Genomic DNA, 27,723 nt, shown 5'->3' with positions numbered 1-27,723 from the left:
AAGCCTAAAGTATTTCATATGTCTTAAAAAGAAGAAAGGTATGGGAAGTAAAGAAGGAAATAGACATGACAAATAGACTCAATAGTTTGAGGAATTTCTTACAAAAGAGAGCAAAGAAATGGAATGGTAATTGAAGAATGAAGAAACAGCAGATTACATAGCATTCAGGGAGGGTGTTTGTAAGGTGGAAAATTTCTTAGCATGTTTGTATGCTCTTAAGATACAGTTCACAGAAAGAATAATTGATAGAGGTGAGACAGAAAATAATCTGGAGCAAGAAAGTAAAGTGAAAGTGTTAGTCACTCAGTCATACCCAACCCTATGAGACCCCATGGACTGTAGCCCTCCAGGCTCCTCTGTCCATGGAACTCTCCAGGCAAGAATACTGCAGTGGGTAGCCATTCCCTTCTCCAAGGTATCTTCCCAACCCAGGAATCAAACTCAAATCTTCATTCCAGGCAGATTCTTTACCTTTTGAGCCACCAGTGAAGCCCAAGAAAGTCAAGGCAGGAGTAAAATCCTTGAGTAAGTCAGAGATAACAGAATACTGTCATCAAGAAAGGATGAAAGGGAAAGTTCATCCATTGCAAGAGGAAGAAAAGCAGGCTCTGAGGCTGAAAATGCTGGAAGCCTGACGGGTTGGGTGGTCAGAAGATAAGGTAGTCCTTTCTAATGTGTCTGCTCTATCAGTTTCATTAGAGACAGGTCATGAATAGAAAGGAGGAAGATGTTTAAAGTTTGAGGAGGGCCAAGTTCATGTGGAATATTAATCAAGGAAAGGAGGAGTCTTAATTAACTTGAAAAGTGGAATAAAACTGCTTGGCATTTCTGAGAGTCCACTTGACATTCGTGATCAGAAATTGAAAGTGAAATAAATCAGCATAGTTATATTTTTCCCCAGCCATGCCATGTTTATCTGTATGAACTAGGCAGAAAGTTAGTTCTACCAGATAAAGCCTCTTGAAAAATAAGTCTGAGGAGGGTAAGGAGGTTTAAAAAGGATGCATGGGTACCATGGAATAAATCTAAGATGAGTAAGGAGAAAGGTAAAAACAAAAATCTCTGGGGTTATGAATACTGTATAAAGAGCCTCTTGATGAGGGTGAAAGAGAAGAGTGAAAACTCTAGCTTAAAACTCAACTTTAAAAAAACTAAGATCATGGCATCTGGTTCCATCACTTCATAGGAAATAGAAGAGGGAAAACAGGAAACAGATTTTATTTTCTTGGGCTCCAAAATCACTGAGGATGGTGACTGCATCCATGAAATTAAATGACACTTATTCCTTGGAAGGAAAGCTATGACAAACCTAGACAGATTATTAAAAAACAGAGACATCACTTTCCCAACAAAGGTCTACATAGTCAAAGCTGTGGTTTTCCAGTAGCCACGTACAAGGATGTGAGCCTTGGATGACAAAGATGGCTGAGTGCCAAAGAACTGATGCTTTTGAATTGTGCTGGAAAAAACTCTTGATAGACCCTTGGGCTTCAAGGAGATCAAACTAATCAATCTTAAAGGAATTCAACTGAATATTCATTGGAAGGACTAATGCCGAAGCTCCAATCCTTTGGCCACCTGATGCAAAGAGTCTTTTCACTGGAAAAGACCCCGATGCTGAGAAAGATCTACAGCAAAAGAACAAAGTGGAAGAGGATGAGATGGTTAGATAGCATCACCTGCTTAATGGACATGAATTTGAGCAAACTCTAGGAGATAGTGAAGGACAGAGGAGCCTGCAATCCATGGGTCACAAAGAGTTGAGCACAACTTAACGGACAGAACAACAACAAAAATCAATACTGTAAATATAGGAAAATTAACGGGTTGAAAGTCCCCATGCAGATTTATTGAAAGGATCTAAGAGCCAAAAAGATATCAAGATGTGATTAGAGAGTAAGAGGCTAAAAAGAAAGATGAAAGACGTTACCAGGAACAAAAAAACCTAGTTACAACCCAAGAAGTAATTAAGTAGCTAGCAGAATGCAATCACTAGAAATGAAGACTCTAGAAAATGAGAGCTCAAGATCATGAAAACTGTTTTCTGCAAGCACCTTCAGAAGACTGAGAACATAAAACCACTGGAAGTAAACAGCAAAAAAAATCGTCAAGATATTTCAAATGCTCTGTCCTGCGAATGGATATTAAGGAGATGGTTATCATCTGCAGACTAACCATTTAGAATATGGTAGTTATAGTAATAGGCCTCTTTGTCTTTTACTGGAGAACCATGGCATTAGGAGTATTCCAAACAATGATTGGTTTTCGGTGTCCTCCAAAAATACAAAAGTATGCCATCAGCAAGAGGTACGCAGTAGTTATGCTAACAATCATCTCATTCCTGAGAAGCTACACTACTCCTTATTCTGTACAATAATTAGAACTGTTTTTCCAAGGGCAGATTAAGATTTACCTGCTAGAAATTAGTTAGCTGATGTGGGACGTTAATGCAACCAAGTGTTCTCATTCTCTTCCTGGCTCCAGTCCCCCAAAGGTGAGGCTCACCTGCATGGCGCGGGCATCTTAGTGCAGGTCCAGGATAGCAGTCATAGTTGTGTCCTCTCTCTCCTCAACGAATTCTTTGGAATTCCAGAAAGTGACAGTTATAGGGATTATCATTTAATCCATTCAAATTTATTTCTTACTTTGAAAGTCTGGGTACATTAACTTCCTTACAGTCAAAAGATTTAGCATTCACTTTACAACTCATTTAAATACATGAATATGTTATGAAACCTTGGCAAAGAGCCATGAGTTTAACTGATTGTTTGATATTAAATGCAAAACCCAATTGCTAGAAAATATGCACAATAAACTGTAGGTGTATAGTCAAACTTATGTTCTCTCCGATTGCTACTATAATTAAACTCCACGAAAAATAAAGAGAAAGAGGACATTATACTATCTGCCTTTCTTATAGGCAGTTATTAGTGCTGGTGAGAGTTACTAACTAATATACACATCCCATACAAATGTGCTTATATATGTGTTCCCATTTTTACCACAAAGGATTATAAGTGCATTCAAGGACATATATGAAAATCAAGTCCTCTCTATCCAAACCACTAAGCAACCTCATCTAAAAGGATGCTTTGGTCCTTCATCATACTAAAAAATATATAAGCTTTGGGAGATAAAGAGTAATCGGCAGAAATACTTCAAAAGAATAGAAACATGACATATTTACAATAAAACTCCTGGAAAGCTACGTTGTAAAAGAAGCTTGCTCTATAAACATCTTGCATAACAGGACAACATGACTCTGATTAAAAAAGTAATAATAACACTTCCACACAACAGTATTGGCATGTTGATTTCAACATGGCAGCAGTCGCGGAAGTTTAAATTTTGGAAACAGAAATACCAAAGTGAAACTCTGATGGGCTTATACCTAAAGAAGTAAATTTTAAGGAAACAATCCTTTAGCATTAACTTTTGGCCTCTAAGCTGCCAAACTCACAGCATTCTGCAAGAAGCTTGGTTTTATGAATCTGAATCATAAGCTTTCATTACAATAATACTTATAACTTAGATCAGCGTGATAGACTTCACATCATAGCAGTATCATGGTGCCTTACTGAGCAGAGCTTAATTCTTTTTGAAAGCTTGATTCAGAAATGCTAGAAAACGTTCATTCCTAAAGAAGACTTAAGAAGTAAACTGAGAACTGTAAAACTTACTTGACTGTAAAGGTCTGAGAACCATTCTAAGTCCTTTCTAAGTTTTTACTTCACTGTGGGAAATCATAGTATTCTGGATCAAGTGAAATGCCAGAAAAAAAAAAGTTCTTGAATACCATGTTTATGATGTTGGACTAATTATACTATATCATAAAATTTTGCATTTCACAAGAATTTCTGATGAAATATTTTATATTAATGTTTCTTTCATTTATCAGAGCCTTGCAGAGCAAAGTTGCTCTCACCAGGGAATTTATATTCCTGATATTATAGTAATTCAATCATATAAAACAAAGGCTTGTTGGTGCATCTCTGCGTGTTAGGAAGACTGGGTGTGTAATCTTAATAAATAGTCATCTAACAAAAGAAACCTAAAGCCTTGCTCTCAAACAGACTTATGAACGTAATTATACCTTTATTGAAGTTATTCCATTCTCAATTCCCTGCTGTTCCTGTTGTTTCCTAAAGATGGTTATTTTCTACTTAAAGAAAACAGACAGGCTTTAGAAGAAGAGCTGGTGTTAAGCACTACTACACGATTTAATCAGATTCTCTGTGCAGCTTATAGAACACTAGTACAAGTATTTCAACCTAGATAATAAAAGATTCAAAGAAACCCAGAATGGTTAGTTAGGGTAACCTAATAATTGGAGTCACAACTCACATGACTGCAGGATAGCAATGAGGGGGAAACAAGCCTTCCAAAGGCGATGACCATGCTCAGGGTATATGATTAGCACAGGATTGCATAGGCTTGGCACAGCCATGGATGAAGAGATAGAAGGCATTAGCAGTGTTAAATAATATAACATGAGACAAAACGTCAAGAGCCATCTTTTTTAAAGTTTTAGAGGAGAAAGCAGGAGGAATTTTAGGAGCAGCGGCTTGGATTAGGTAGCTGAAGCAAGGTGATGACATATGTTTCAGGATTGCTCTTTGCCCTTAGGGTTCGGTCTCTAGTTTCTTCAGGGAGTATTTGAGCTCTAGGGAAGAGTGTTTAAATAGCTCCTACTGTCACATAACTGATTTATAACCAAATCTAATTTGCATTGTGAATTTCGAAACAACCATTTCCCATAGGCAGATGACAGGTGGATAAGGGACATAAAACAAGGAGAATCCTATAGGGAAAAGCAACTACAGTCCAACTAGATCTCAGTGAATGATCTGGCATCTTTTTTTTATTCAGCAGTTTTAGTAACATTGTGCCTTCTCCAGGTACCCACCCAGCAGACACATGCCTCCTCTATTCAGAGTTACCAGCAGTCCTGTAAATTCTAATTTTCTTTGTACACAATCCTTTATGCATTAAACCTTGTCTTTTTTTTTTTATCACCTTGTTAACACATCCTACAGTGATGCTCTCAGGTCTTAAGTACACTCTGTAACTTTCCCTGATTTCCAAACTTTAGCCATAATTAATATCAGTATCATCTTAGCACTTGATATATATGTGAATGTATAAGCATTTACAACACTGTATTTATCTAGTTAAACATGTGCATGTCCCTCCAGTTATTATGGAGACTGAGACCTCTGAACTATATTACATTTCACAGCCCATATTAAGAACTCAAAAGATGTTTGTTAACAATATTTGCAATGATTTTATCAAAAAAATTCTGGATTGTCTCAACTAAGGAAGGCATCCGGAGAAGGCAATGGCAACCCATTCCAGTACTCTTGCCTGGAAAATCCCATGGATGGTAGGCTGCAATCCATGGGGTCTCGAAGTCCGGCACGACTGAACGACTTCACTTTCACTTTTCACTTTCATGCATTGGAGAAGGAAGTGGCAACCCACTCCAGTATTCTTGCCTGGAAAATCCCAGAGACGGGGGTGCCTGGTGGGCTGCCATCTATGGGGTCGCACAGAGTCGGACACGACTGAAGCGACTTAGCAGCAGCAGCAGCAAGGAAGGCATCCATATAATATGCTCTAATGAATTTCCTTTCACTTTATGACTTGTACCAGAAATTATCCATTGGATAAGAGAATGTGCTTTTACCTTTCACATGGCTGAAAGCATTAGAGAGTACCTACTAAAATACCAGGGAAAAAAATGGCACCCTTCTATAAAAGGGTTATAGACACCACTGACAAAACCTTTATATATTTGTAGTGCACAGAAAGAGTCTGTAGATTCATGAGACGTTAGCAGGAAACCCATCAGAGCAGGTGGGATAAACATCAAACACTTCACAAGTTATCCAGTGTTGCATAACAAAATTCTTAATCCTGCTTAAAAATGTCATGGCAGTACAATTCAGGGAACTCATTGGCGGAGGGGAGGTGATATTAGAAAGTCTCTTCCTGTCGCTCAGTCATCAGCATAGCTGCCAGGCTTTCCTAATAGTGACCACATGCCTAAATCATCTTTAGTGCTTCATTTCTGATAATGTGATTTTGTGCTAGGAATTATACTTATTTATCTGCCTCTGCATTTTTTGAGCATTTTGTCCTCCTCTAGTGAATAAATGTAGACCTATATAGGTCATAGGCTCTACTCAACTAGATAATGACAAGGATCTGAAGACCTGACCAATATCAATATGTGCAAAGTGAGAATTAGTTTCTCCACATAACAAGGCGTCAAAGGAAGCTCAATTGATTTGAAGAGGTAAGAAAAAAGTCAACATACATGGGCATTAACCGTGTACATAACACACTTCATAGGAAATGTAAGAAATAAACTGCAGCTCATTTGGTCAGGACACCCCACATGCTATGTCGCTACACAGCCCTCAGTTGTTATGTGGTCACAATCTCATAAAAAGAAATTCAAAAGCCAAATAGATTGAAATTGAAGTTTGATGGATGGAGGTTAGAAATAAAAATTAACTCCTTGTGAGAAGCAGTGGGCTCATGGCCTGAGATTTGTTCTAGAAACATAAATATACAATGTATTTATTTTTATTATATACAATTACATTAAAAAGGATTATTTTTATTATATAAAAAGAAGACAGATTGCCAGACCCACTCCCCGACCTTTACAGTTCACTAAGAGATCTCTGTAAGACTGGGCGACCCTCTAGTCAGTAGCCACATGTCATTCTGAAACATAAAACCGCCAGTAGTTTTCATTTCATCTTTGGTTTTAGAATGTATTTTCAAAAAGCTTTATGCTACTAATGTGTTAAATTTCTTTTTTAGAAGTTATTTAAAATAAGGTTTTTGTAACACATTACTTCTGATACTTCTGCATTCTTTCATTGTTAGAATTTCTTTGGCCCTAGAATACTCTTACTATCTATTATCTTTTTAAAATCCTCTTTAATTCCTTTTCTGCATAATCAAAATCTTATTGCCAAAGAACTTGCTCATATGAAAAAAAATAGGGGAAAATCATTATATTATCCCCAGTTTATAAAGGAATTTATATCTTGAAAATATAACAGGAAATCCAGTGTTGTCTGCTTTTAGTGAACAAGCTGTGCCCTAAGGAGCAGGGGGCCCAGGACATAGTTACAATTTGCCACCAACTTGGGAGCCTGAAATAATCCATATCCTACCTCAGACCATTGTTTCTTCAGATGCAGAGAATGTCTTAGGTTTTAAGACTTTTCATCTAGGGCTCCACAGTGAAAGTGGACTTGTCTTCATTACTGAGATAATTTTAATTGCTGAAAACAAACTAAAGTTTCTATTCTCATGTTGAGAAAATGCTGGAAAAATTTCCAAGTTCAAACTTCTAAAAATTAGGCAGATGTGAGAATATAATGTATTATTTTCTTTAATATATGTCATTCTATTGTTACTAGTTTCACTTGTTGAGATATAAATAAACATCAAGGAAAGTTTCTCATCTCTGCATAGTCTTCAGCTTTGAAGATCAGCCTCTACATTCAGTCTGAAGTTGCTTCATTCTCCCAAAGAAAGATTTTCAGACAAAAATCATATCCTCAGTTGCAATTTTTGTTACCATAGTGATAAGAAGAAAAAAAAATGGGAAAAAAAAAAGCTAAAAATACCTGAATGCAAAGACAGTTTTGAAATTTTGACCTACTTGGTGTCATACACTGAAGAAGTTAATCAATTGAATTAAGTACACATGAGCTGGTGAAATATGCTATTGGATGAAAAAATGTGTAGGTTGCACATCTGGAGCTATTATCCGCAATCAAAGAAGTCAGTATGAATGAAGATGACTGACAATCCAAAATGCATAAAATCAGATTCCCTTACCAGAAGCAAGCAGAAAACACTAGCTCCATTTCCCACAAATTTTTGGCTTTCTTTCTATTATTTTAGAATATCTCTATTTTAAATTAATGATTCTTGTGAACTAGAATTGTTTAACTGGATGTAGCAGCATAATTGGATATATATTTTAAATGATGTTAAAATGGCTTCTTCTATAAAGGAAAGTTTCCCAATTTTAGGCATTACACTAAAAAGAATATGTTTTTAAACAGTTCTTTTGAAAATTCTAGTTTTAATAAGAAATTTAATAGAGTGAAACATTTACAGAAAACCTGCTATATCATAAGGCATTATCTAGTCTGTGAAAGATCAATAAAAGGACGTACTTGCTGTCGAGAACATTTTAATCATCCATCTAATTATGTGTTTGTAATACTGAACTTTTAAATTTTACTCCACATAGTAAAGAGCATTGAACTTGATTTTAAGAGAACAGGGTTAAAGTTTCAGCTCTCCTAATGAGCTTTAAACTCTCTAAGTTTCAGTTCTCTCATCTGTAAAATGAGCATAAATGAGCATTATCTTCTGTAGTACACAGGTCATTATGATAGTCAAGAGATGATATGGGTAGAAACCAATGGAAGACATTCAGTACAAAAATATCTATAGAAATAAGTCATTCAACAATTAGGCTCAATATTTTAACACCTTCAAAATTAAAAATTATGAAAATTAATTTTCATAACTATTTCAGTAAACTAAAGAATTATTTAAGAATAATAATAATAGACATTTATTGATACTTAAAATGATCCACAAGTTTTACATGAATTATTTCATTTAAAAGTCACAACAGCCCAACTATTTTGATAGTATTATCTTGCTTTAAACATATATTAATAAAATAAGAAATAGCAGAGATAAATAACTTGTCCAAAGACATACAGCTAATAAGTGATGAAGTCAGGAATTAAATCCAGGCAACTAAAACTAAGCCATGCTCTAAACCTAAGCCTCTATGATATACTCTAAAATAATTAGTAAAGGAAAATACCACTATGTAATTTAATTTGAAGAAAAACTTATATTTTAAATTACTAACACTAATCAGAATAAGTTTCTGAAATCTCTAATTGATTCTACTTCGCTGCATTCAACTTTTTGAATTTTATTATTTATTATAAAGAAAAATGGTAAGAATTTAAATGTACAATAGTAAATGCTTTACAGAATTCCTTTATGATAGAGTTATTACTCAGTCATAAATAATGCTGTATTTATGGCTTGGGAACTAAGGAGTATTGTTAAGCAAAAAATGCAGATTTTGCAACACGTGTGTGCTCAGTTACTAGGTGGCATCAGACTCTTTATGACCCTATGGACTGTAGCCCACCAGGCTCCAAGGGATTTTCTAGGTAAAAATACTGGCATGGGTTGCCATTTCCTTCTCCAGGGGATCTTCCCCAGCCAGGGATCAAACCCATGTCTCCTGCATTGGCAGGTAGATTCTTTACCAGTGATCCCAACATGTAGAAAATTCCAATTTTCATAAAAATGTATGTGAAGGAAAAAAACTGGGAATGATAAACATTAAATGTTAATTGGTATTTATTAGTAATTTTATATATTTCTATATTCTCTGATTTTCTATAATAAATGCTCAATGTCTTTGTCAGTGGGAAAAAGTTGCTTAAACATTCAAAGTGACCTGGATGCTTCTCCAGTCTGTGAACAAATTTACCAAGAGCCTAGAAAACTTTTCTGGGTACTAAGAATGCCACAGTGGCAAAACAAAGCCCATACATAGGTAAAGTATTAGGTCAATTTACACTAAGAACTAACAAAGAGAACTTCAGCCCATAATGAAGTTTCAACCTTGTCACTCTAACATTAATCTTACCTTCCTACTGGCATGTGGGCCTTTCTCCTCTATTAGAAAAAAAGATCTTGAAATATTTTGTTTTGTTTGTTTGCCTTTTCCTCTCAACTAAATTTTGGGTACCTCATTCATCATCTCTAAACATGGTAGAAAGCCATAGTATTAGGGTGGACATAGAAAGAAATGTTGAGAAAGGAGTTAAGAAAAATTCATTGAGACTTCCCACACCTTGGTGACAATTTCCTTACCAGTATAAAGAAAGGAGAAATGTTACTCCATTTAACTTATTAAATATTCCTATACAATGCATTATATCCTTTTGCTTACTGTTAAGAAACAATTTTATTGTGTTGGCAATAGTTTTTTAATGTTTAAACATTCAAACTTGACTATATTTTTTGTACCAAATATATTTAGGAGAAATCATCAGTATTTAAAATATGGTGGTTTTAAATGTATTCAGATATAACATACTGTATCAAAAATACACTAAAAGCTTTTTAAAAGCTAAAATCATCTCCTCCACTCCTTTAAAGGTAAATTTTCTTAATTTATTTTTTTTTAATTGAAGGATAATGCCTTTACAGAATTTTGTTATTTTCTGTCGAACCTCAATATGAATCAGCTATAGGTATACATATGTCCCCTCCCTTTTGAAACTCCCTCCTGTCTGCCTCCCCATCCCACCTTCTAGTATCCCCTCTAGGTTGATACTGTATTAACTCTTAACCTGTTATTTAAACCTTCTTTCACATGTATATTAACATTAGGTTTTAACAATTTGAAAAAAGAGATTTATAAGAAAAATCTGGTCACATCACTTCATGGCAAATAGATGGGGAAACAGTGGCTGACTTCATTTTTCTGGGCTGCAAAATCACTGCAGATGGTGACTGCAGCCATGAAATTAAAAGAGGCTTACTCCCTGGGACAAAAGTTATAACCAACCTAGACAGCATATTCAAAAGCAGAGAGATTACTTTGCCAACAAAGGTCCATCTAGTCAAGGCTATGGTTTTTCCAGTGGTCATGTATGGATGTGAGAGGTGTACTGTGAAGAAAGCTGAGCACCGAAGAATTGATGCTTCTGAACTGTGGTGTTGGAGAAGACTCCTGAGAGTCCCTTGGACTGCAAGGAGATCCAACCAGTCCATTCTAAAGGAGATCAATCCTGGGTGTTCATTGGAAGGACTGATGCTGAAGCTGAAACTCCAGTACTTTGGCCACCTGATGCGAAGAGCTGACTCATTGGAAAACACCCTGATGCTGGGAAAGATTGAGGGCAGGAGGAGAAGGGGACGACAGAGGATGAGATGGCTGGATGGCATCACCAACTCAATGGACATGGGTTTGGGTGGACTCTGGGAGTTGGTGATGGACAGGGAGGCCTGGCATGCTGCGGTTCATGGGGTCCCAAAGAGTCGGACATGATTGAGCGACTGAACTGAACTGAACTAAAAGAAAGTAAGAGAAGAAACATAGGAAAGATCAAGGGAGGAAAACAGGGAAGAAAGAAGGGAGAAGAAACCAAAAGGAAAAAAGAAAAAAGAAATGAAAACAACTTACCTCTATGGACCAGGTCCCAAACCTCATCAATTTGCTGGCGGGTTGGGAAATGACCACAATCGTTGAAGTACTTAAGGAGTTCACTTCTTTCTAATCCTTGCCAACCTTCTCTTTTAGAAAACATTGTTTCATAGACTACAAAGGAAAAGACATTAGAAAATATTTTCTTTGTAAATAATATATCAAGTATATTCTCCACCTGAAAGTATCATTGGGATTTAAAAATACTTTCAGTCCAGTTTTATTCTGATGTCTGGTAGAAGCCTCCGTGATGAGCGCAGCACCAGATCAGCCTCCTGGTGGGGGTGAGGAGAGGAAGTGGGCATGCGTCTCCCTCCCCAGGTCCACAAGAGGGAATCTGGACTTGCTTCCCCCCAGAGAACACAGGCGCCGGCCTCTCAGGTTTACAGGACAGTCGTCCATAGACTCTGCAAACATCACTGTTCAAACCACATCATAAGACATAGCGCAGAGTTTCTGGGGACCTGACTTTTGTTGACGTATTTCATCATTTCTTTTTTTTTATTATCATTACTTTGATTCCTAATTTTTTCATCTCTTTTATACTTCTACCCACATTTTAACTACTTGGTGATTCCACTTTGGACTGTTTACATTTTGCCCTTACGGTGTCTACCTTTTGCTGATTTCATGCACTTCTACTTCCTATTTTAATGTCTTTTGTGACTCCTGGCTCAAGACTTCCCCAGAAAACCATTCAGTTGATCCATCCCTCACCTACTTCCCATACTTGATGTTAGACAAGGTTTAGATAATGCCCAAGAGAACTGACACAGGTGATTTTTAAGTGTGGTTCTCCATTTTTTCTTTTCAAAAAGGTGAAATTGAGTCTCCATTCTGAAGTATATGGATTAACCCCTTGAAACTGATTGTTAATCAACATTTATAAGATGAGAAGGTCTGTGCTCAGTATAGGTTTAGCTCTGAAATATGGGCTCCAAATGACAAAAGGCACCAGAGTGGTTTCTAAGTGAATGTATCACCCTGATAACAATATGGACTTCAATTTTCAATCCATGCATGTATCCAGTCAGTTGAGGTGGACAGTCCTAAGATATCAACAAGGTCAAGAAATGTTTAGTGATTGTAAAGGCTAAGTTCTTCAGTCCTCTCCTTCTCTGCGACCAGTCTCTGTCCTTCTGTGGACCATACCCCACCAGGCTCCTCTGTCCACGGGATTCTCCAGGCAAGAATACTGGAGTGGGTACCCATTCCCTTCTCCTGGGGATCTTCCCCACCCAGGGATTGAACCTGCATCTAGCTTAGGTCTCCTGCATGGAGCAGGCAGATTCTTTACCACCAGCACTGCTTGGGAAACCCAATTGCCTGAATACAAGTAGCTATTCCAGATTCTGAAACACAGCTGAAAATAAACATAAATGTCTATTAAGTATCTCTATATTCAAAGAAGCAAACTAGAACAGTTGCTATGTTTTCTCCATTCATATTGCCTTGTCCCTTACATGTCTGTGCAAACTAACCTGACTTTTTAAATTGCCAGCACCTACATTTCATTGCCTAAGGGCTCCCTCTGGCTGCAGCACTCTACTCCACCCACCTGTGCAGTGAGTCAAAAGTGCCAGGAAATCAGGCTCCTCTTGGAGTGGCCCTTAATCTCTGACTGGGGGAGTCGGTGGATAAACACAGCCCTTGTTGCAAGATGGCTCCATTGCTCCCTAGAGGGATTAAGCTCTGGTTGCCCACGTTCTCTGGGGGAGAATGCACTTATGTTCTTCCTTCATTCTCTACTCTGTCTTCTCTTCTCATTTCTCCATTCTACTAACAATATTTCCTGGGATCAACTCCCCAGTAAGATAGCAGTATTCTCTCTCAAATTTTTAAAGGATTGTTAAGTAAATGGAGTCCCAGGAGTTTCTTTTTATTTAATCAGTTAATTTGGCTGCACCCAGACCTAGCTGCAGCATGAGGGAATGTAGATCTAGGCTGTGGTATGCAGGATCTTCAGTTGAGGCAGGCACACTCTCAGCAGCAGCACATAGGATGCAGTTCCCTGATCAGGACAGAACCCACCTCCCTGCATTGGGAGCACAGAGTCCTAGCCCCCTGGACCACCAGGGAAGTTCCTCTGTAGTTTCTCAGTGAGCAAAGAGTTTTCTCTTTCTCTGTCTCTCTTACTTGTTTTCTCTTTCTTTCTGCCTTTCCATCTCTCAAACGCTTTGCTCCTTCACGCTTTTTTCCCTGAAAACCAAGCTGCTGGATGGGAGGAACTGATCGGAGTCCCATGGCTTACCTAGAATCTCTCTTTTTCTCTCTCTGATCTCTTTCTTCCTTAACCTGAAGCCACAGAAAGTGAGGCATTCTAGCTCAAAGAATTCTGGTTATTGGTAAATATTTTTGATACATAATTTTAGCAAAATTAATAAAGTTAATGAAATCTATTCTCTCAAAAATATTTTCGAGCCCTTCTGATAAACTGGTATTTGTTAACAGTGAGTGTGTATTATTGAACAAAACAATCACAGTCCTTGTCTTCATGGAACTTACAGTCCACTGTAAAATAAACATTTTATGACTAGCTAAAACTATCAAAAATGTAGCATCTTTACATTATAAGGCAATAAGTTGCTGATTCTGATTAAATAATATTTACTCACATCATTTTGTTATTACTGTTTCAAATTTTTTAAAGAAAAGTTACAAAAGCAGTTTTATATCGAAAACAAAATTGAGACGGAGGTACAGAAATTTCTCTTAAGCCCTTTTTCTCCACTCAAGCATAATTTGCCTGCCCCTTGGGGCTTCCCTGGTGGCTCAGAGGTTAAAGCACCTGCCTGCAATGCAGAAGACCTGGGTTTGATCCCTGGGTTGGGAAGATCCCCTGGAGAAGGAAATGGCAACCGCTCCAGTATTCTTGCCTGGAGAATCCCATGGATGGAGGAGCCTGCCGGGCTACAGTCCACAGTGTCACAAAGAGTCGGACCTGACTGAGTGACTTCACTTTCACTTTCATTATCAGTTACCAGTGGATGCACCAAGTGGTGCCTCTGTTATCAAGGATGAACCTACACTGGCCTGACGCATCCTGATTGCTAAGGTCAATAGTTCACCCTATGGCTCACTCTTGGTGTCGCGTACATTCTTTGGGTTTGTGTATCCATCACTGGAATAATGTACAAAATAGTTCCATGGTCCTAAAACTCTGTGCTTGCTAATCCATCCTTCTTCCCACCCCAAGCCATCCCCAGCAACCATCGACCTTTTCATTTTCTCCACAGTTTTGCCTTTTCCCAAGTATCTGGTAGTTGGAATCATAGTATGTAGCCTTTTCAAATTGGCCTCTTACACTTAATAATATGCAGTCAAGTTTACTCCATATATTTTCATGACTGCTTCATTTCTCCTTAAAATGAAATATTTCATCTTCTGGATGCACCAGTTTATTTACACATTTGCCTACTACTGTAGGTTGACAGCTTGGAAGCCCTTCCAAGCTTTGGCAATTACAAAAAAGCTGCCATAGATATCCATGTGCAGGTTCTGTGTGGATATAAACCTCCTGTGGCTAAATACCAAGGAGAATGATTGCTGGATTGCATAATAAAGGCATGTTTAGGGGTTCCCAGGTGGCACTAACTATAAAGAATCTGCCTGCCAATGCAGGAGACATAAGAGATGCGGGTTTGATCCCTGGATCAGGAAGGTCCCTGGAGGAGGGCATGGCAACCCACTGCAGTATTCTTGCCTGGAGAATTCCACGGACAGAGGAGCCTGGCCGGCTACAGTTGACTCACAAAGAACTGACAACGACTGAAGCAATTTAGCATGCACACACCAAACTGTATTTCATAATGGCTGTATTGTTTTGATTTTACACCAACAATGTGAAAGAATACTCCACATTCTTATCAGCATTTTGGTGTTGTCAGTGTTCTGGATTTTGGCCATTCTAATAGATGTGTAGTGGTATTTCTTTTTGTTTTAATTTTCATTTCCCTGAAAACAAATGATGTGGAGAATCATTCCATGCATTTAATTGTTTTCTGTATATCTTCTTTCCTGAGGTCTCTGTTGAGACCTTTGGCCCATATTTTAATCAAGTTGTTAACTTTATTGTTTAGTTTTAAGAGCTCATTGTATATTCTGGATAACAGTTCTTGTTTAGACATTTCTTTTCCAAATATTTTCTTTCATTAAGTGGCTTGCCTTCCCATTCTCTTGCTACCCCATGAATCGCAGCAAGCCTGGCCTCCGTGTCCATCACCAGCTCCCGGAGTTCACCCAAACCCATGTTCATTGAGTCTGTGATGCCATCCAGCCATCTCATCCTCTGTCGTCCCCTTCTCCTCTTGCCCCCAATCCCTCCCAGCATCAGGGTCTTTTCCAATGAGTCAACTCTTCACATGAGGTGGCCAAAGTATTGGAGTTTCAGCCTCAGCATCAGTCCTTCCAATGAACACCCAGGACTGGTCTCCTTTAGGATGGACTGGTTGGATCTTCTAGCAGTCCAAGGGACTCTCAAGAGTCTTCTCCAACACCACAGTTCAAAAGCATCAATTCTTCGGCACTCAGTTTTCTTCACAGTACAACTCTCACATCCATACATGACCACTGGAAAAACCATAGCCTTGACTAGACGGACCTTTGTTGGTAAAGTTACATCTCTGCTTTTTAATATACTATCTAGGTTCGTCATAACTTTCCTTCCAAGGAGTAAGTGTCTTTTAATTTCATGGCTGCAATCACCATCTGCAGTCATTTTGGAGCCCCGAAACTAAAGTCTGACACTGTTTCCACTGTTTCCCCATCTATTTCCCTTATGCCATGATCTTCGTTTTCTGAATGTTGAGCTTTAAGCCAACTTTTTCACTCTCCACTTTCACTTTCATCAAGAGGCTCTTTAGTTCTTCTTCACTTTCTGCCATAAGGATGGTGTCATCTGCATATCTGAGTTTATTGATATTTCTCCCAGCAATCTTGATTCCAGCTTGTACTTCTTCCAGTCCAGCGTTTCTCATGATGTACTCTGCATAGAAGTTAAATAAGCAGGGTGACAATATACAGCTTTGACGTCCTCCTTTTCCTATTTGGAACCAGTCTGTTGTTCCATGTCCAGTTCTAACTGTTGCTTCCTGACCTGCATATAGGCTTCTCAAGAGGCAGGTCAGGTGGTCTGGTATTCCCATCTCTTTCAGAATTTTCCATAGTTTATTGTGATCCACACAGTCAAAGGATTTGGCATAGTCAATAAAGCAGAAATAGACGTTTTTCTGGAACTCTCTTGCTTTTTCGATGATCTAGCAAATGTTGGCAATTTGATCTCTGGTTCCTCTGCCTTTTCTAAAACCAGCTTATACATCTGGAATTTCACAGTTCACGTATTGCTGAAGCCTGGCTTGGAGAATTTTGAGCATTACTTTACTAGTTTGTGAGATGAATGCAATTGTGTGGTAGTTTGAGCATTCTTTGGCATTGTCTTTCTTTGGGATTGGAGTGAAAACTGACCTTTTCCAGTCCTGTGGCCACTGCTGAGTTTTCCAAATTTGCTGGCATATTGAGTGCAGCACTTTCACAGCATCTTTCAGGATTTGAAATAGCTCAACTGGAATGCCATCACTTTCACTTGCTTTGTTTGTAGTGATGCTTTCTAAGGCCCACGTGACTTCACATTCCAGGATGTCTGGCTCTAGGTGAGTGATCACACCATCGTGATTATCTGGGTCATGAAGATCTTTTTTGTACAGTTCTTCTGTGTATTCTTGATTAGGCTCTGCTAATACCCAACAGGTTAGGTTCTGGTTAATTAGTTTTCCCTGAAGGCAGGCCTTATTAAGAAGAACAGAGTGCTCTGGCATATTTCAAAATGGTTCATTTTCTCATAATTATCCTGGGAATCTGATTGAGCTTCTGTAGGTAAATATCACACTACTGTGGAGGTCCCTTTATGACCGGATCCTCCTGGAATTTTTAACTCAGTGTTGTCCACATTGAGCCAGCAGCCATTTGTCAATTACAGTCATTTTTCTTAACCAAGTGCCAGTTCCCACATCAGATTCTGCTCATGAGTCTCTGCTCTGGTAACCTGGGACTGTCTGTATTTGCAAGCCTGTCTCTCCAGTTTGCCCTGTATCCTCCTCCCCTCTCTTAAAGGTCTAAGAAGAGTTGTTGATGTTTTACTCTGTTCAGATTTTTTTATTTGTTGTTAAGTTGGAGTGATGACCTCCAAGCTCCTTACATGCAAAAGCAAAAACCAGAAGTCTTCATTTATTTTTAAATCAAGAAACAAACTGTAATATTCATCCTAATCCTAAGCAATACTAAATATAATAAAAATAAGGATCTCTGAAAATTAAAATAGAAATTGGAAAACTGTCTGTTGCATGGAATTGCAACACTAAAAAGCAACATATAATGGATATCTGTTGTTTCATCTCCTCAGTGTCCATGAACTGCTATTCTGTTATAAAAACATAGTTTTTCCTTTGGGAGCTCCTCCCTCCCTCCAATGAATATAGCCCCTATGCAACTCCCAATCAAATTTCTTTGTCCTACACCAAGGCAAGGTGTTGATGATATAACTCATGCTAAACCAACCAGGAGTTCTCTCCCTAGAATTTAAATTTAAAGCTCAAGAATGAAAAGTCATAAAGTGATAGCATCTTTTGTATCCCCCCAGAGGCAAACAAGAGATGGCCCCTTATTTTTTGCTCCCTAGATCTCTGGAGCTACTCTGGTTCATGTTCCATCTGAAATCTGATTCTTCAGCTATCTTTCTTTTAAATTTCCTTTTTTTTTTTCAGCCAAAATGGAATCCTAATATTAATCCACATATGTCACCTTAAAATGCAAATAGTTTGCAACAATAAAAATATTGTCTACTTGTGTTTTCTATGGGTAATTATATGTAAGTTTTTAATGGTTAAATAAATTCCAAACCTAAAATCAAATCAGAAAGGACAGCATCACTCACATTTTTTTCTGTCCATCCATTCCTCCAACTCTGTGAGGTTTATAATTTGTCTTGTCCTCCAAAGACCAAGTCGATATTTAACACGATGGATTTGTCTGCAGTACATATTTATAACTGTCCTCAAATCTGGTCCATGATAGAAAGCCTATAAAATAGCAATATAAACAATTGAACTCCTTATATATTTCTGTTATTTATACTGAATCTGCTTGTGTGCTACTCATTTCATCTATTTCACCCAGTTTCTTAGAGCATTTATTTATGTTTCTAATTAAGTTTAGCAAAGTACATGTGTCATAGAGTGGTACAATCTAGAGAACATCATTTTGAATTGCTTTGGCAGCACATACTTATGCTTGCCGTAACGTAGAAGTTTCAGTATTGAATAATTTCACAGAAGCTTCCTAGGTTGGTATAGAGATTTCTATAAGATGTAGCCCACCTAGCCAGAAAAAAAAAAAAGTTTTATTAAGGCATTAGTCTGTAATGGATGATTCTGTCCACTCTGGGTGCTCAAATCCTTGTATTCTCTTTCTTTCAGAAACTGTATATTTATGTGTTGTACCTATTTTTCACTGGATTTTTTCATCAGTGATACCTGTTCTATCAGCCTGTATTTTATTTGTGACTATATTTTTCTGTATGCACATTTTCTACATTCTACTCAAATAAACTTTTTAAAAAGTATAAACATTCATCTATTTCATTTTTTTTCTAAATAACCAGTTCCATCTTATTTATCCATTCAATTATTTTTACATTTTATATTTTCTAGCTCATTACTTTCTCTACTTATCTTTAGTAACTCCTTTTTTAAGGTTTCTTTTCTCCTTCTTGACTTCTTCAATTAAAAACTTCATTTACCAATTTTCATTATGTTTTTAGGAATCTATTTAAGTTCATGAAATTTAATTGGTTCTAAATCCACAACAAGGATACTTCACAGTCTACACTTTCAATTATTCCTCTTAATTTACTTGAATTTCATATTTTTCACCCATTCTGTACATTTTTGTTCTAGTTCTTTCCTAGTTTATTTATTACTACACTTATGATCTATTGTTCTTGCTCTTGTCATTTATTTTCTGTTTTGTGTGATTCTTTAAAGGTTGGTTTTATTATTTTATTTTTCTTCACTTTTGTTTAGTTTTATGGTTCTTCTCTGACATTTTTAGATACTATGTTTAAGCCTATATTTCTTAATTTGTCAAAATTTTCAATGAAATAATATTTCTTGATTTACTTGAAAAAAAATAAATTAGCATAATTTCACTACTTTCCTTTTCTCCTTCCACCTGAATTTCATCAGAATTGGGCAGATTCTTAATGTTTGCTAGTGTCTTTCAACATTTAATTACGTTTTCCAATGTGTAATTTTAATCTCCCTTTTGTTCAATAGAGCTTTGTCACTTTGTTCATTGTTGTGCCTTGTTTTGTTTTAAATAATGAATGGGTCACACTTTAGGAGCACTCCCCACCATGTGAATCTTAGTAGAAGGCAGAGCTCCTGTCCTTCGATTTGAAGCCACAAATCAGATGCTCACGACCAAACCTCCTCTGTTGCTAGGATGCAGACATGTGACAAAGCCTCATCCATTATCCACACAAGCCTCAGGTTTTGACTAGAAACTAATAATGCTTTTAAAAGGGAAACAGTGGGAAATCTATTTGTGTGGAAGAGTAACCTTGGCACAATATCCATTTTCCAAGGGTGGCATTTGTGGAGGGAGTACAGGATTCAGCGGTTGCATCAGAATTTGTGCAGGATTTGACTGCAGTCCAGGGAGCTATCTAGGCTAGCCTTCATCATTCCTCTATGTTTCTGAGCTTACTTCTTCAGACCTCTGCCCAAAATTTTAGGCAATACCTTTCTGCTTAAATCTGTCAGTAGATTCCTCTTGCTTATAATTAAGAATCAAGCACTGTTTTAATTGTATTCTTATAATATAAACCAAAAGGTCCCTGCTTAGAGTGCTGCTTAGTTGAATGGTGACATTTGCTAAGGGAGAAGGAACGTTTGGGCAGTCACGAAACCCAAGCTGAGTTTTTTTTCCTCCAAATTTAATAAATACTCTTTTGTGGACACAACCTGTCTCATGAAGAAACCCTTCTCAGATCTGAGGCATTCAGAAGGCTACCTAGGAGGTTTTCATGGTTAAGAAGTTGGTCAGAGAAAATGGCAGTCGTCCATCTGCGTGCTTCTTATTATAGCATGTCTCTCTGCCAGCCTTCTGCACAGAAATATGCCTTAGTTATGATGCCATGTCATCTCAGTATGCAAATCTTTCACTATATTTCTAAATTTTTCTGAAGATAGAATTAATCAGAAAAATGTACAAATTGATACAACAGCAATATTTAAATAATAGACAATGCAAATTACTGATTATAGTTTTCCAATCCATGTTGACTTAAACTGTAAATGTATCATGCTTATCATACATCAGGATTAAAATTTTTTTTACAAATAAAAGTCTGCTTTGTATTTGATACGATCATGTCTTTTGTTTCTAAGTAATGAATTTATTTCTTGTTTGGTTAATTCCACTATTATATGATACTTAGTGGTACTCAATTTCTTTGATTACTAGCAAGAGTAGTCTCTTTGCATGTTTAATAACCATTTATGTTTATTCTACTGTGAAACAGTAGTTCACATTTTCTACCCATTTTTGCCTAGGCCTTCATTCCTAGAAGCATTGGGAAAACTGACCTGACCCTCTTTATCACACTGTGTCTGAACTTTCTTGATCTAACACATTTCAGTTTTCTTCATATGTCTCTAGCTATTGTTTCATTGTTTGTGAAATCCTCACCTCTGGCTTCCCCTCTGAGCATTGGTCTTTCTCACTTTTATCTTTATATGCCTCTATCCTTACTTTTGGAGAAGGAAATGGCAACCCACTCCAGTATTCTTGCCTGGAGAATCCCATGGATGGAGGAACTTGGTGGGCTACAGTCCACAGGTCGCAAAGAGTCGGACATGACTGAGTGAGTTCACTTTCATATCCTTACTTTATATACTCTCTGGACAATGACATAAATTCCAATGGCTCTAGATAGTACCACTAATAATGATTCTCAAATCTATGGATGAAGGCAGAGTAGAGGAGGGCATCCTTGGGTAGGGAGCTGAATAAAATTGTACATCCTCTCACCCCTCCTCCACTGTGTTGAAAATAATTTATTCAAAAACATGAACCCTGAATATTCTAGACCTTGTGAATAGATTAATGAACAGAAAAAATTCCTGATAGAAGGAACGATAATCCAATGAACAAATATGTATTACATGGTAGTAAGTAGTGCAAAGAACAATAGTGTTTTTAATAGAATAAGGAATGATCAGAGTAAGTGTTTTTTTGTTTTTGTTTTTTTTAATAGGGTAGTATTGGGCAGGGTTTTTGATAATGTCACAGTGAGCAGAGACATGAATGAAGTAAGAATGCCATGCAGTCATCTGGAGAAAGAGCTTTCTCAGAGATAAAGTGATAATCATTGCCAGATTGAACCATTTAATGTGTGGGAGAATTTTGTATTCTTCAAGTGTGTTAGTAGAAAAAGTTTTAGAACTTCTCATGAATCCCAAATGCTTCCCTGTGCCCCATCATCTTTCTGAGCTTTAGACTCATGTACCCAACTGCTTCGCAGACGTCTCAAGGATGTTGCACAGGCACTTCAAGCTCAGTGTTGAAAAATGGACTCTACCTCCCTTTCTTTCCCTCCACCTCTCCTACTCACTCCTCCTAAGTTCTATATTTCACAACCATTCATCATGTTGCTCAAGACAGAAGCCTCAGAACCATTATTGACTCCTCCCACTTCCTCATCTTCAAATCCAACCAATTTCAATACCCTATCTCCTGTCCATTTCTCCAGCCATACCCCAAATCAACACCATCATGCACCATGGATTACTGAATAAGCATACTAGTAGTTCCTTCTCTAATTTTGTCATTCTCTTTACTCAATTCATTGTCCAGAGTCAGTAATTTTCCTAAAATAGCAAATCTCTTCCACACCATTCACCTCCTCTAAAGTCATCCATTCTGATACACTAAGCATAAACTCCTTAGGATGGTTTTAAGAACATTGTTCATCTGCTCCTACCTTCATGTCCCTCTATTGCCACTGTCCTCCCAACCGGCCCCCCAAATATTCTGTCTCACCTAAAGCCACTGATATTTTCTTTCCCTGGGCCTACACTCTCTCAACTTCCCAGTTTACATAGACAAAACACACTTCCCAGGCAAAACACAATTACTCTTCATCCTCCAGATCTCAGTTTCGTGGGACTACTCCCATGCCAGACAGACGCCTTTGGGTTAAATGGTCTTTCTAAGTTCTCATTATTAAATACCTGAGACTTCCTCCATTTCTGTCTGGACTATTTGCTCTATGCACCAGGCAAGAAATCAGATCAAGTAAATAGCAACTATGATCAATTTTTTTAAGTATTCTAGAATTTATTAATATCATTCTCCCTGTTTGTGCATGCGTTTTTGGGCACTCAGTCATGTCCAGCTCTTTGTGACCCTTTGAACTGTAGCCTACCAGGCCCCTTTCTCTGTGAAATTTTTCAGGCAAGGATACTGGAGTGGGTGGCCAATTTTTCTTCCTGGGATCCTCCCAACCCAGGGATCTCACCCTTGTCTCCTGCATCGCCTGCACTGGAGATGGATTCTTTACCACTGTACCACTTAGGAAGCCTGGAAATAAATAATGCTGATAGTTAAATGCAGTAATCTCTGTAGTCTCCTTATGGCTGATATAATAAAATGCTGCTTCATTATTTCTAAATAAACCCAATCTGGAGTATTTCACAGAAAAGATAGAAATTGTACAGTCTCTTGAGGTACCTTAAAGTGACATTCTAGCAGAGACTGTCAACAGTCATAAGCTCTGAAGTGCCAGTCAAACAATATGACTATGGAAGTTTCCCAGTGGAAGGATTGCCACAGTCCTGACAATTATCCAGTGATACGCTGTGTGGCCTCTAGACCAGAAAGTCTATCAAGAATTCCCCCAACAGCAACCCTGCACACAGGCTCAGCCCTGGAACCGGACTATGTATGTATTACAGGCCTGCCATACAAGCATTTCAACAGTGAGCAAAACAACATTAACTATATCAACAGAGCAGCCATCCAACACACAAAGCAGCATACCAATGGTGGAATAAAAAGGAAAATCCATGACCATAACAAGTTTTATAACCAAACTGAAGTCAACAATCTAGTTTATATTTGTTGAGATCCTTCAAAAAGGCTTCTCACTCTTTTCATTTCAAATTTTACTTCCATATAGAAATTAAAGTTTTTCTTTGTCAATCTCTCCCTTTCATTATCATCTCGGGCCCATTCCTGCTCTCTAAGTTTTCTAGACCTATTTTGTCCTAGATGTTATGGATGATGGTAAACATTAGGAACTGCTGTAACTGAGTTAAATTATGATATAACTGGGCGTCCCTAGTAGCTCAGCTGGTAGAGAATCTGCCTGCAATGCACAAGACCCTGGTTCTTCCTGATTCCTGGATCAGGAAGATCCCCTGGAGAATGGATAGGCTACCCACTCCAGTGTCCTTGGGCTTCCCTGGTGGCTCAGCTGGTAAAGAATCCACCTGCCATGTGGGAGACCTGGGTTCAGTCCCTGGGTTGGGAAGATCCCCTGGAGAAGGGAATGGCAATTCACACCAGTATTCTGGCCTGGAGAATTCCATGGACTGTATAGTCAGTCCATGAGTTCGCAAAGAGTAGGACACGACTTACATTATCATATGTATAATGTCATGCATATGACATGCTGTATTTATTTATACATGCTTATATATACATCTTATATAGATATGAATCTTTAGTGCCCTGACAAACTTCTATATTTTGTTGTATTAATTCATTCAAAAAGTCATTTGTTGAGTACCTGTCACATGCTAAGCACTGTTCTAGGTATTGAACCCAGTAGCAAACATGACTGAAAACAACATAAGCAAACATACACAAACAAGTAAACAAACATGGAAAACAGCAAATAAGTGAATGTAGTTAAAATGAGAGAGACTATATGTGTCAAAACAATCTGTGTACTCCCAAACAGGTCATATAGATTGTGGTGTCCATGACAGACATCTAAACAAAAGGTCAAAATGTAGAATGACTAGCACAATAATGACCAGAAATGGAGAAATCAGCTCTGCTTGATGGACCAGAGAAGCTGTCTCAGTTCAGTTCACTTCACTTCACTTAGTCGTGTCTGACTTTTTGCAACCCCATGGCCTGCAGTACGCCAGGCTTCCCTGTCCATCACCAACTCCCGGAGCTTACTCAGACTCATGTCCAATGAGTCAGTGATTCCACCAACCATCTTATCCTTCTCCTCCCACCTTCAATCATTCCCAGCATCAGGGTCTTTTCCAATGAGTCCAATGAGTCAGTTCTTTGCATCAGGTGGCCAAAGTATTGGAGTTTCAGCTTCAGCATCAGTCCTTCCAATGAATATTCAGGACTGATCTCCTTTAGGATGGACTGGTTGGATCTCCTTGCAGTCCAAGGGACTCTCAAGAGTCTTCTCCAACACCACAGTTCAAAAGCATCAATTCTTCGGTGCTCAGCTTTCTTTATAGTCCAGCTCTCACATCCATACATGACTACTGGAAAAACCATATCTTTGACTAGATGGACCTTTGTTGGCAAAGTAATATCTCTGCTTTTTAATATGCCATCTATCTTGGTCATAGCTTTTCTTCTAGATGTGGACATTTAAGTTCTCAAAGAAAGAATTGGAGTTTATTAGAAAATTAGGGAGAAAGAGTAATCCACTCTGAAAGGTCAGCATTTACACATTAAATAATAGTAATCAAACAGGGAATGAAATTATTTGGGCTTTGCTGGGGCACAGGGTATTCACGAGGAAGTGTCTTGTGATGAGCCTGGACAGCGGGAAAAGACCAGACCAAGGACCTCATGTGTGCTGTATACTAGAGAATTCATAGTTCATCTGATAAGCAATATGGAGCCATCAAAAGCCGATAAGAAATAGAATAAGGTCACCAGAGTGCAATTTCCTCCATTGCACACGACAGATTAGATGGGAGTACGTCTACAGGCAGGAAGACCAATTAGGAGACTACTGCAGCTTTCCATGCAAGAGGGTGATGAATAGGAGATCTGGCAAGAGCCCCGTGAGGAAGAGCAGCATAAGAAATATTAAAGAAGTGGTGACCAACTGAGTATGGATGTGAGCGAGTTGAAGGAGACTAAAAAAACTCCAGGTGTATAGCTTGGACAATGGGTGTTGGGTGAGTTCACCAAAATAGGTAGTACAGGAAAGGAATAGGTTTGTGGAATAAGAAAATGAGTTCATTTAAGGCTCTGTGGAGTCTGATTTAACTATGGACCTTGCAAACAAGCAATTAAATGCCTCAATCTGGAGCTAGAGAGACCAGTCTGGGATATGGCTTTAGATTAGATTAGGGAGCAATTAGCCATAAAGTAGGTCAATGATACAATATGTAGAATAAGCATGGGCTTTGGGGTCAGACAAAGGTTTGAATTCTAGCCTGGTCACTTACCAGCAGTGCAACTCTTTTCAAATGACTTAATTTCTCTGAGCGTGAGTTTCTTTACATATAAAATGAATATAGCAGCTATTTCACACAATGAGTGAAAGATTAGCTATATGGAATGTTTTATTTCAGAGTTTTACATGCTTTATCCTATATCATCACCAGAACTACAAATGTATGTTATATGTATATATTTGCTCAAACTCCGGGAGATAATGAAGGACAGAGAGCTGTTGTGCTACGTCCATGGGGTCACAAAGAGTCAGACACAACTTAGCAACTGAACAATAAAATGTACATATTAATGAGTGTATACATATACATACAGAGACAGGCAAATGGATTATGTTCTAACAGCATCTCAATGTTCTCAGAGAAATGTATTCAGGATATATAGTATAAGGCCATTTGAGAGGGCTCCTCACAGAAAATCAAGCAATTCAGGTGGGCACTCCTGACCTATTCTTTCATTTCTAGTTGGTTTTCTAAATTTCATTATTGGTAGACGTCAGGTGAGAATATGTTTGGAGTTCTCTCAAAGGTTCACCACAATCCATCCATTCAGATTATCCTGCATTTGCCCAACCAAAATAGGTCCTTATGATTTATTTTGAATGTCAGGACTGCTGTTTATAAAAGTTGCTAGGTGGATATGTGTAGTTTCTTTTTAAGGTAAAGGTTTATGCTCTGCAAGAGCACCCAGGAGTAAGAGAAGTGGAAAGTTGCTTTAAACAGAGAATTAGCATATAGCACAGGAGAAACAAAACCAACGCATAGATAGGTGCTCTGAGCCTTAGGGTAGAAGTAGTCCCAGGACTGTTGGGTTAAGGAAAAGCCAGGCATTTGTTCACAGTCTCCAGCTTGACACAGTCTGCAACTGTCACAAGAGAAGATTATTCATAACAATTTTTTAAACCAAAGAACTTTATTTTGGAAAAATCATAGGTATATTGACCAGGTTACTATTCAAAAGTCTGTTAATTGAATGTAAACGTACACTGATGAATGTATGGATAAAGAAGATATGGTTTATACATAATGTATGTGCTCAGACACTCAATCGTGTTGGACTCTTTTCAACCCCATGGACTATAGCCTGCCCAGCTCCTCTGTCCATGGCATTTCTCTAGGCAAGGCTACTGGAGTGGGTTGCCATTTATTCCTCCAGGGGATCTTCCCGACCCAGGGATTGAACCCACGTCTTCTGCCTCTCCTGCCCTGGCAGGCAGATACTTTACCACTGAGCCGTGTGGGAAGCCCCATACATATAATGTTTCATATTATATATATATATATAAAGCATATAAAAATTTATGCTTATATATTATATACTACAATTATATAATCATATATTCATAATCATGTATATAATTATATATATGTAATTATATGTTTATATAATATATACTATATATATATTAAGCATATATAACATATATAATGAGACATTAGTGGAAAAAAAATGAAATCTTGCCTTTTCTGACAGCCTAGTTGATATCAGGATGGAACTAGGGGATATTTTTTCCTTTTTTTTTTTTTTTGACCTAGAGGATATTATGCTAAGTGAAATAAGTCAGACAGAGAAAGCTATATGGAATGTTTTATTTCAGAGTTTTACATGCTTTATCTGCGTGTAAATACTGCATGATTTCACTAATGAACAAATAGAACAGAAAAAAAGTCATATATACAAACAGGTTTTTGCCAGAGGAGAGAGAATCCAAGGGAGAAGAGAAACAGATAACAGATTAAGCGGTATAAACTTGCAGTTGTATGAGTCATGGGTATGAAAAGTCCAGTATGGGGAATATGCTCAATAATTATATGATACCTTCGTTTGGTGACAAATGATAACTAGACTTGTTGTGGTGATCAGTTTGAAACATATAGAAGAATCAAATCCTCTGTTGTATAACAGGAATTAACATACTGTTATAGGCC

At 37.8% G+C, this 27,723-nt stretch overlaps 1 protein-coding gene across 1 annotated transcript in view; it reads right to left on the bottom strand.

The window, feature by feature from the left end:
- IQCM (IQ motif containing M) overlaps nucleotides 1–27,723 on the bottom strand; it is a 439,185-nt gene that overhangs the window by 210,945 nt on the left and 200,517 nt on the right. Inside the window, 2 exon segments of the mRNA XM_040251672.1 lie at nucleotides 11,273–11,407; nucleotides 18,222–18,366. Coding sequence (XP_040107606.1) covers nucleotides 11,273–11,407; nucleotides 18,222–18,366 — 280 coding nt within the window.

This window comes from Oryx dammah, unplaced genomic scaffold, assembly GCF_014754425.2.
Source record: "Oryx dammah isolate SB20612 unplaced genomic scaffold, SCBI_Odam_1.1 HiC_scaffold_12, whole genome shotgun sequence".
NCBI lineage: Eukaryota > Metazoa > Chordata > Mammalia > Artiodactyla > Bovidae > Oryx > Oryx dammah.
The sequence above is the reverse complement of the archived record's forward strand: the minus strand, read 5'-3'. Positions and strand labels throughout refer to the sequence as shown.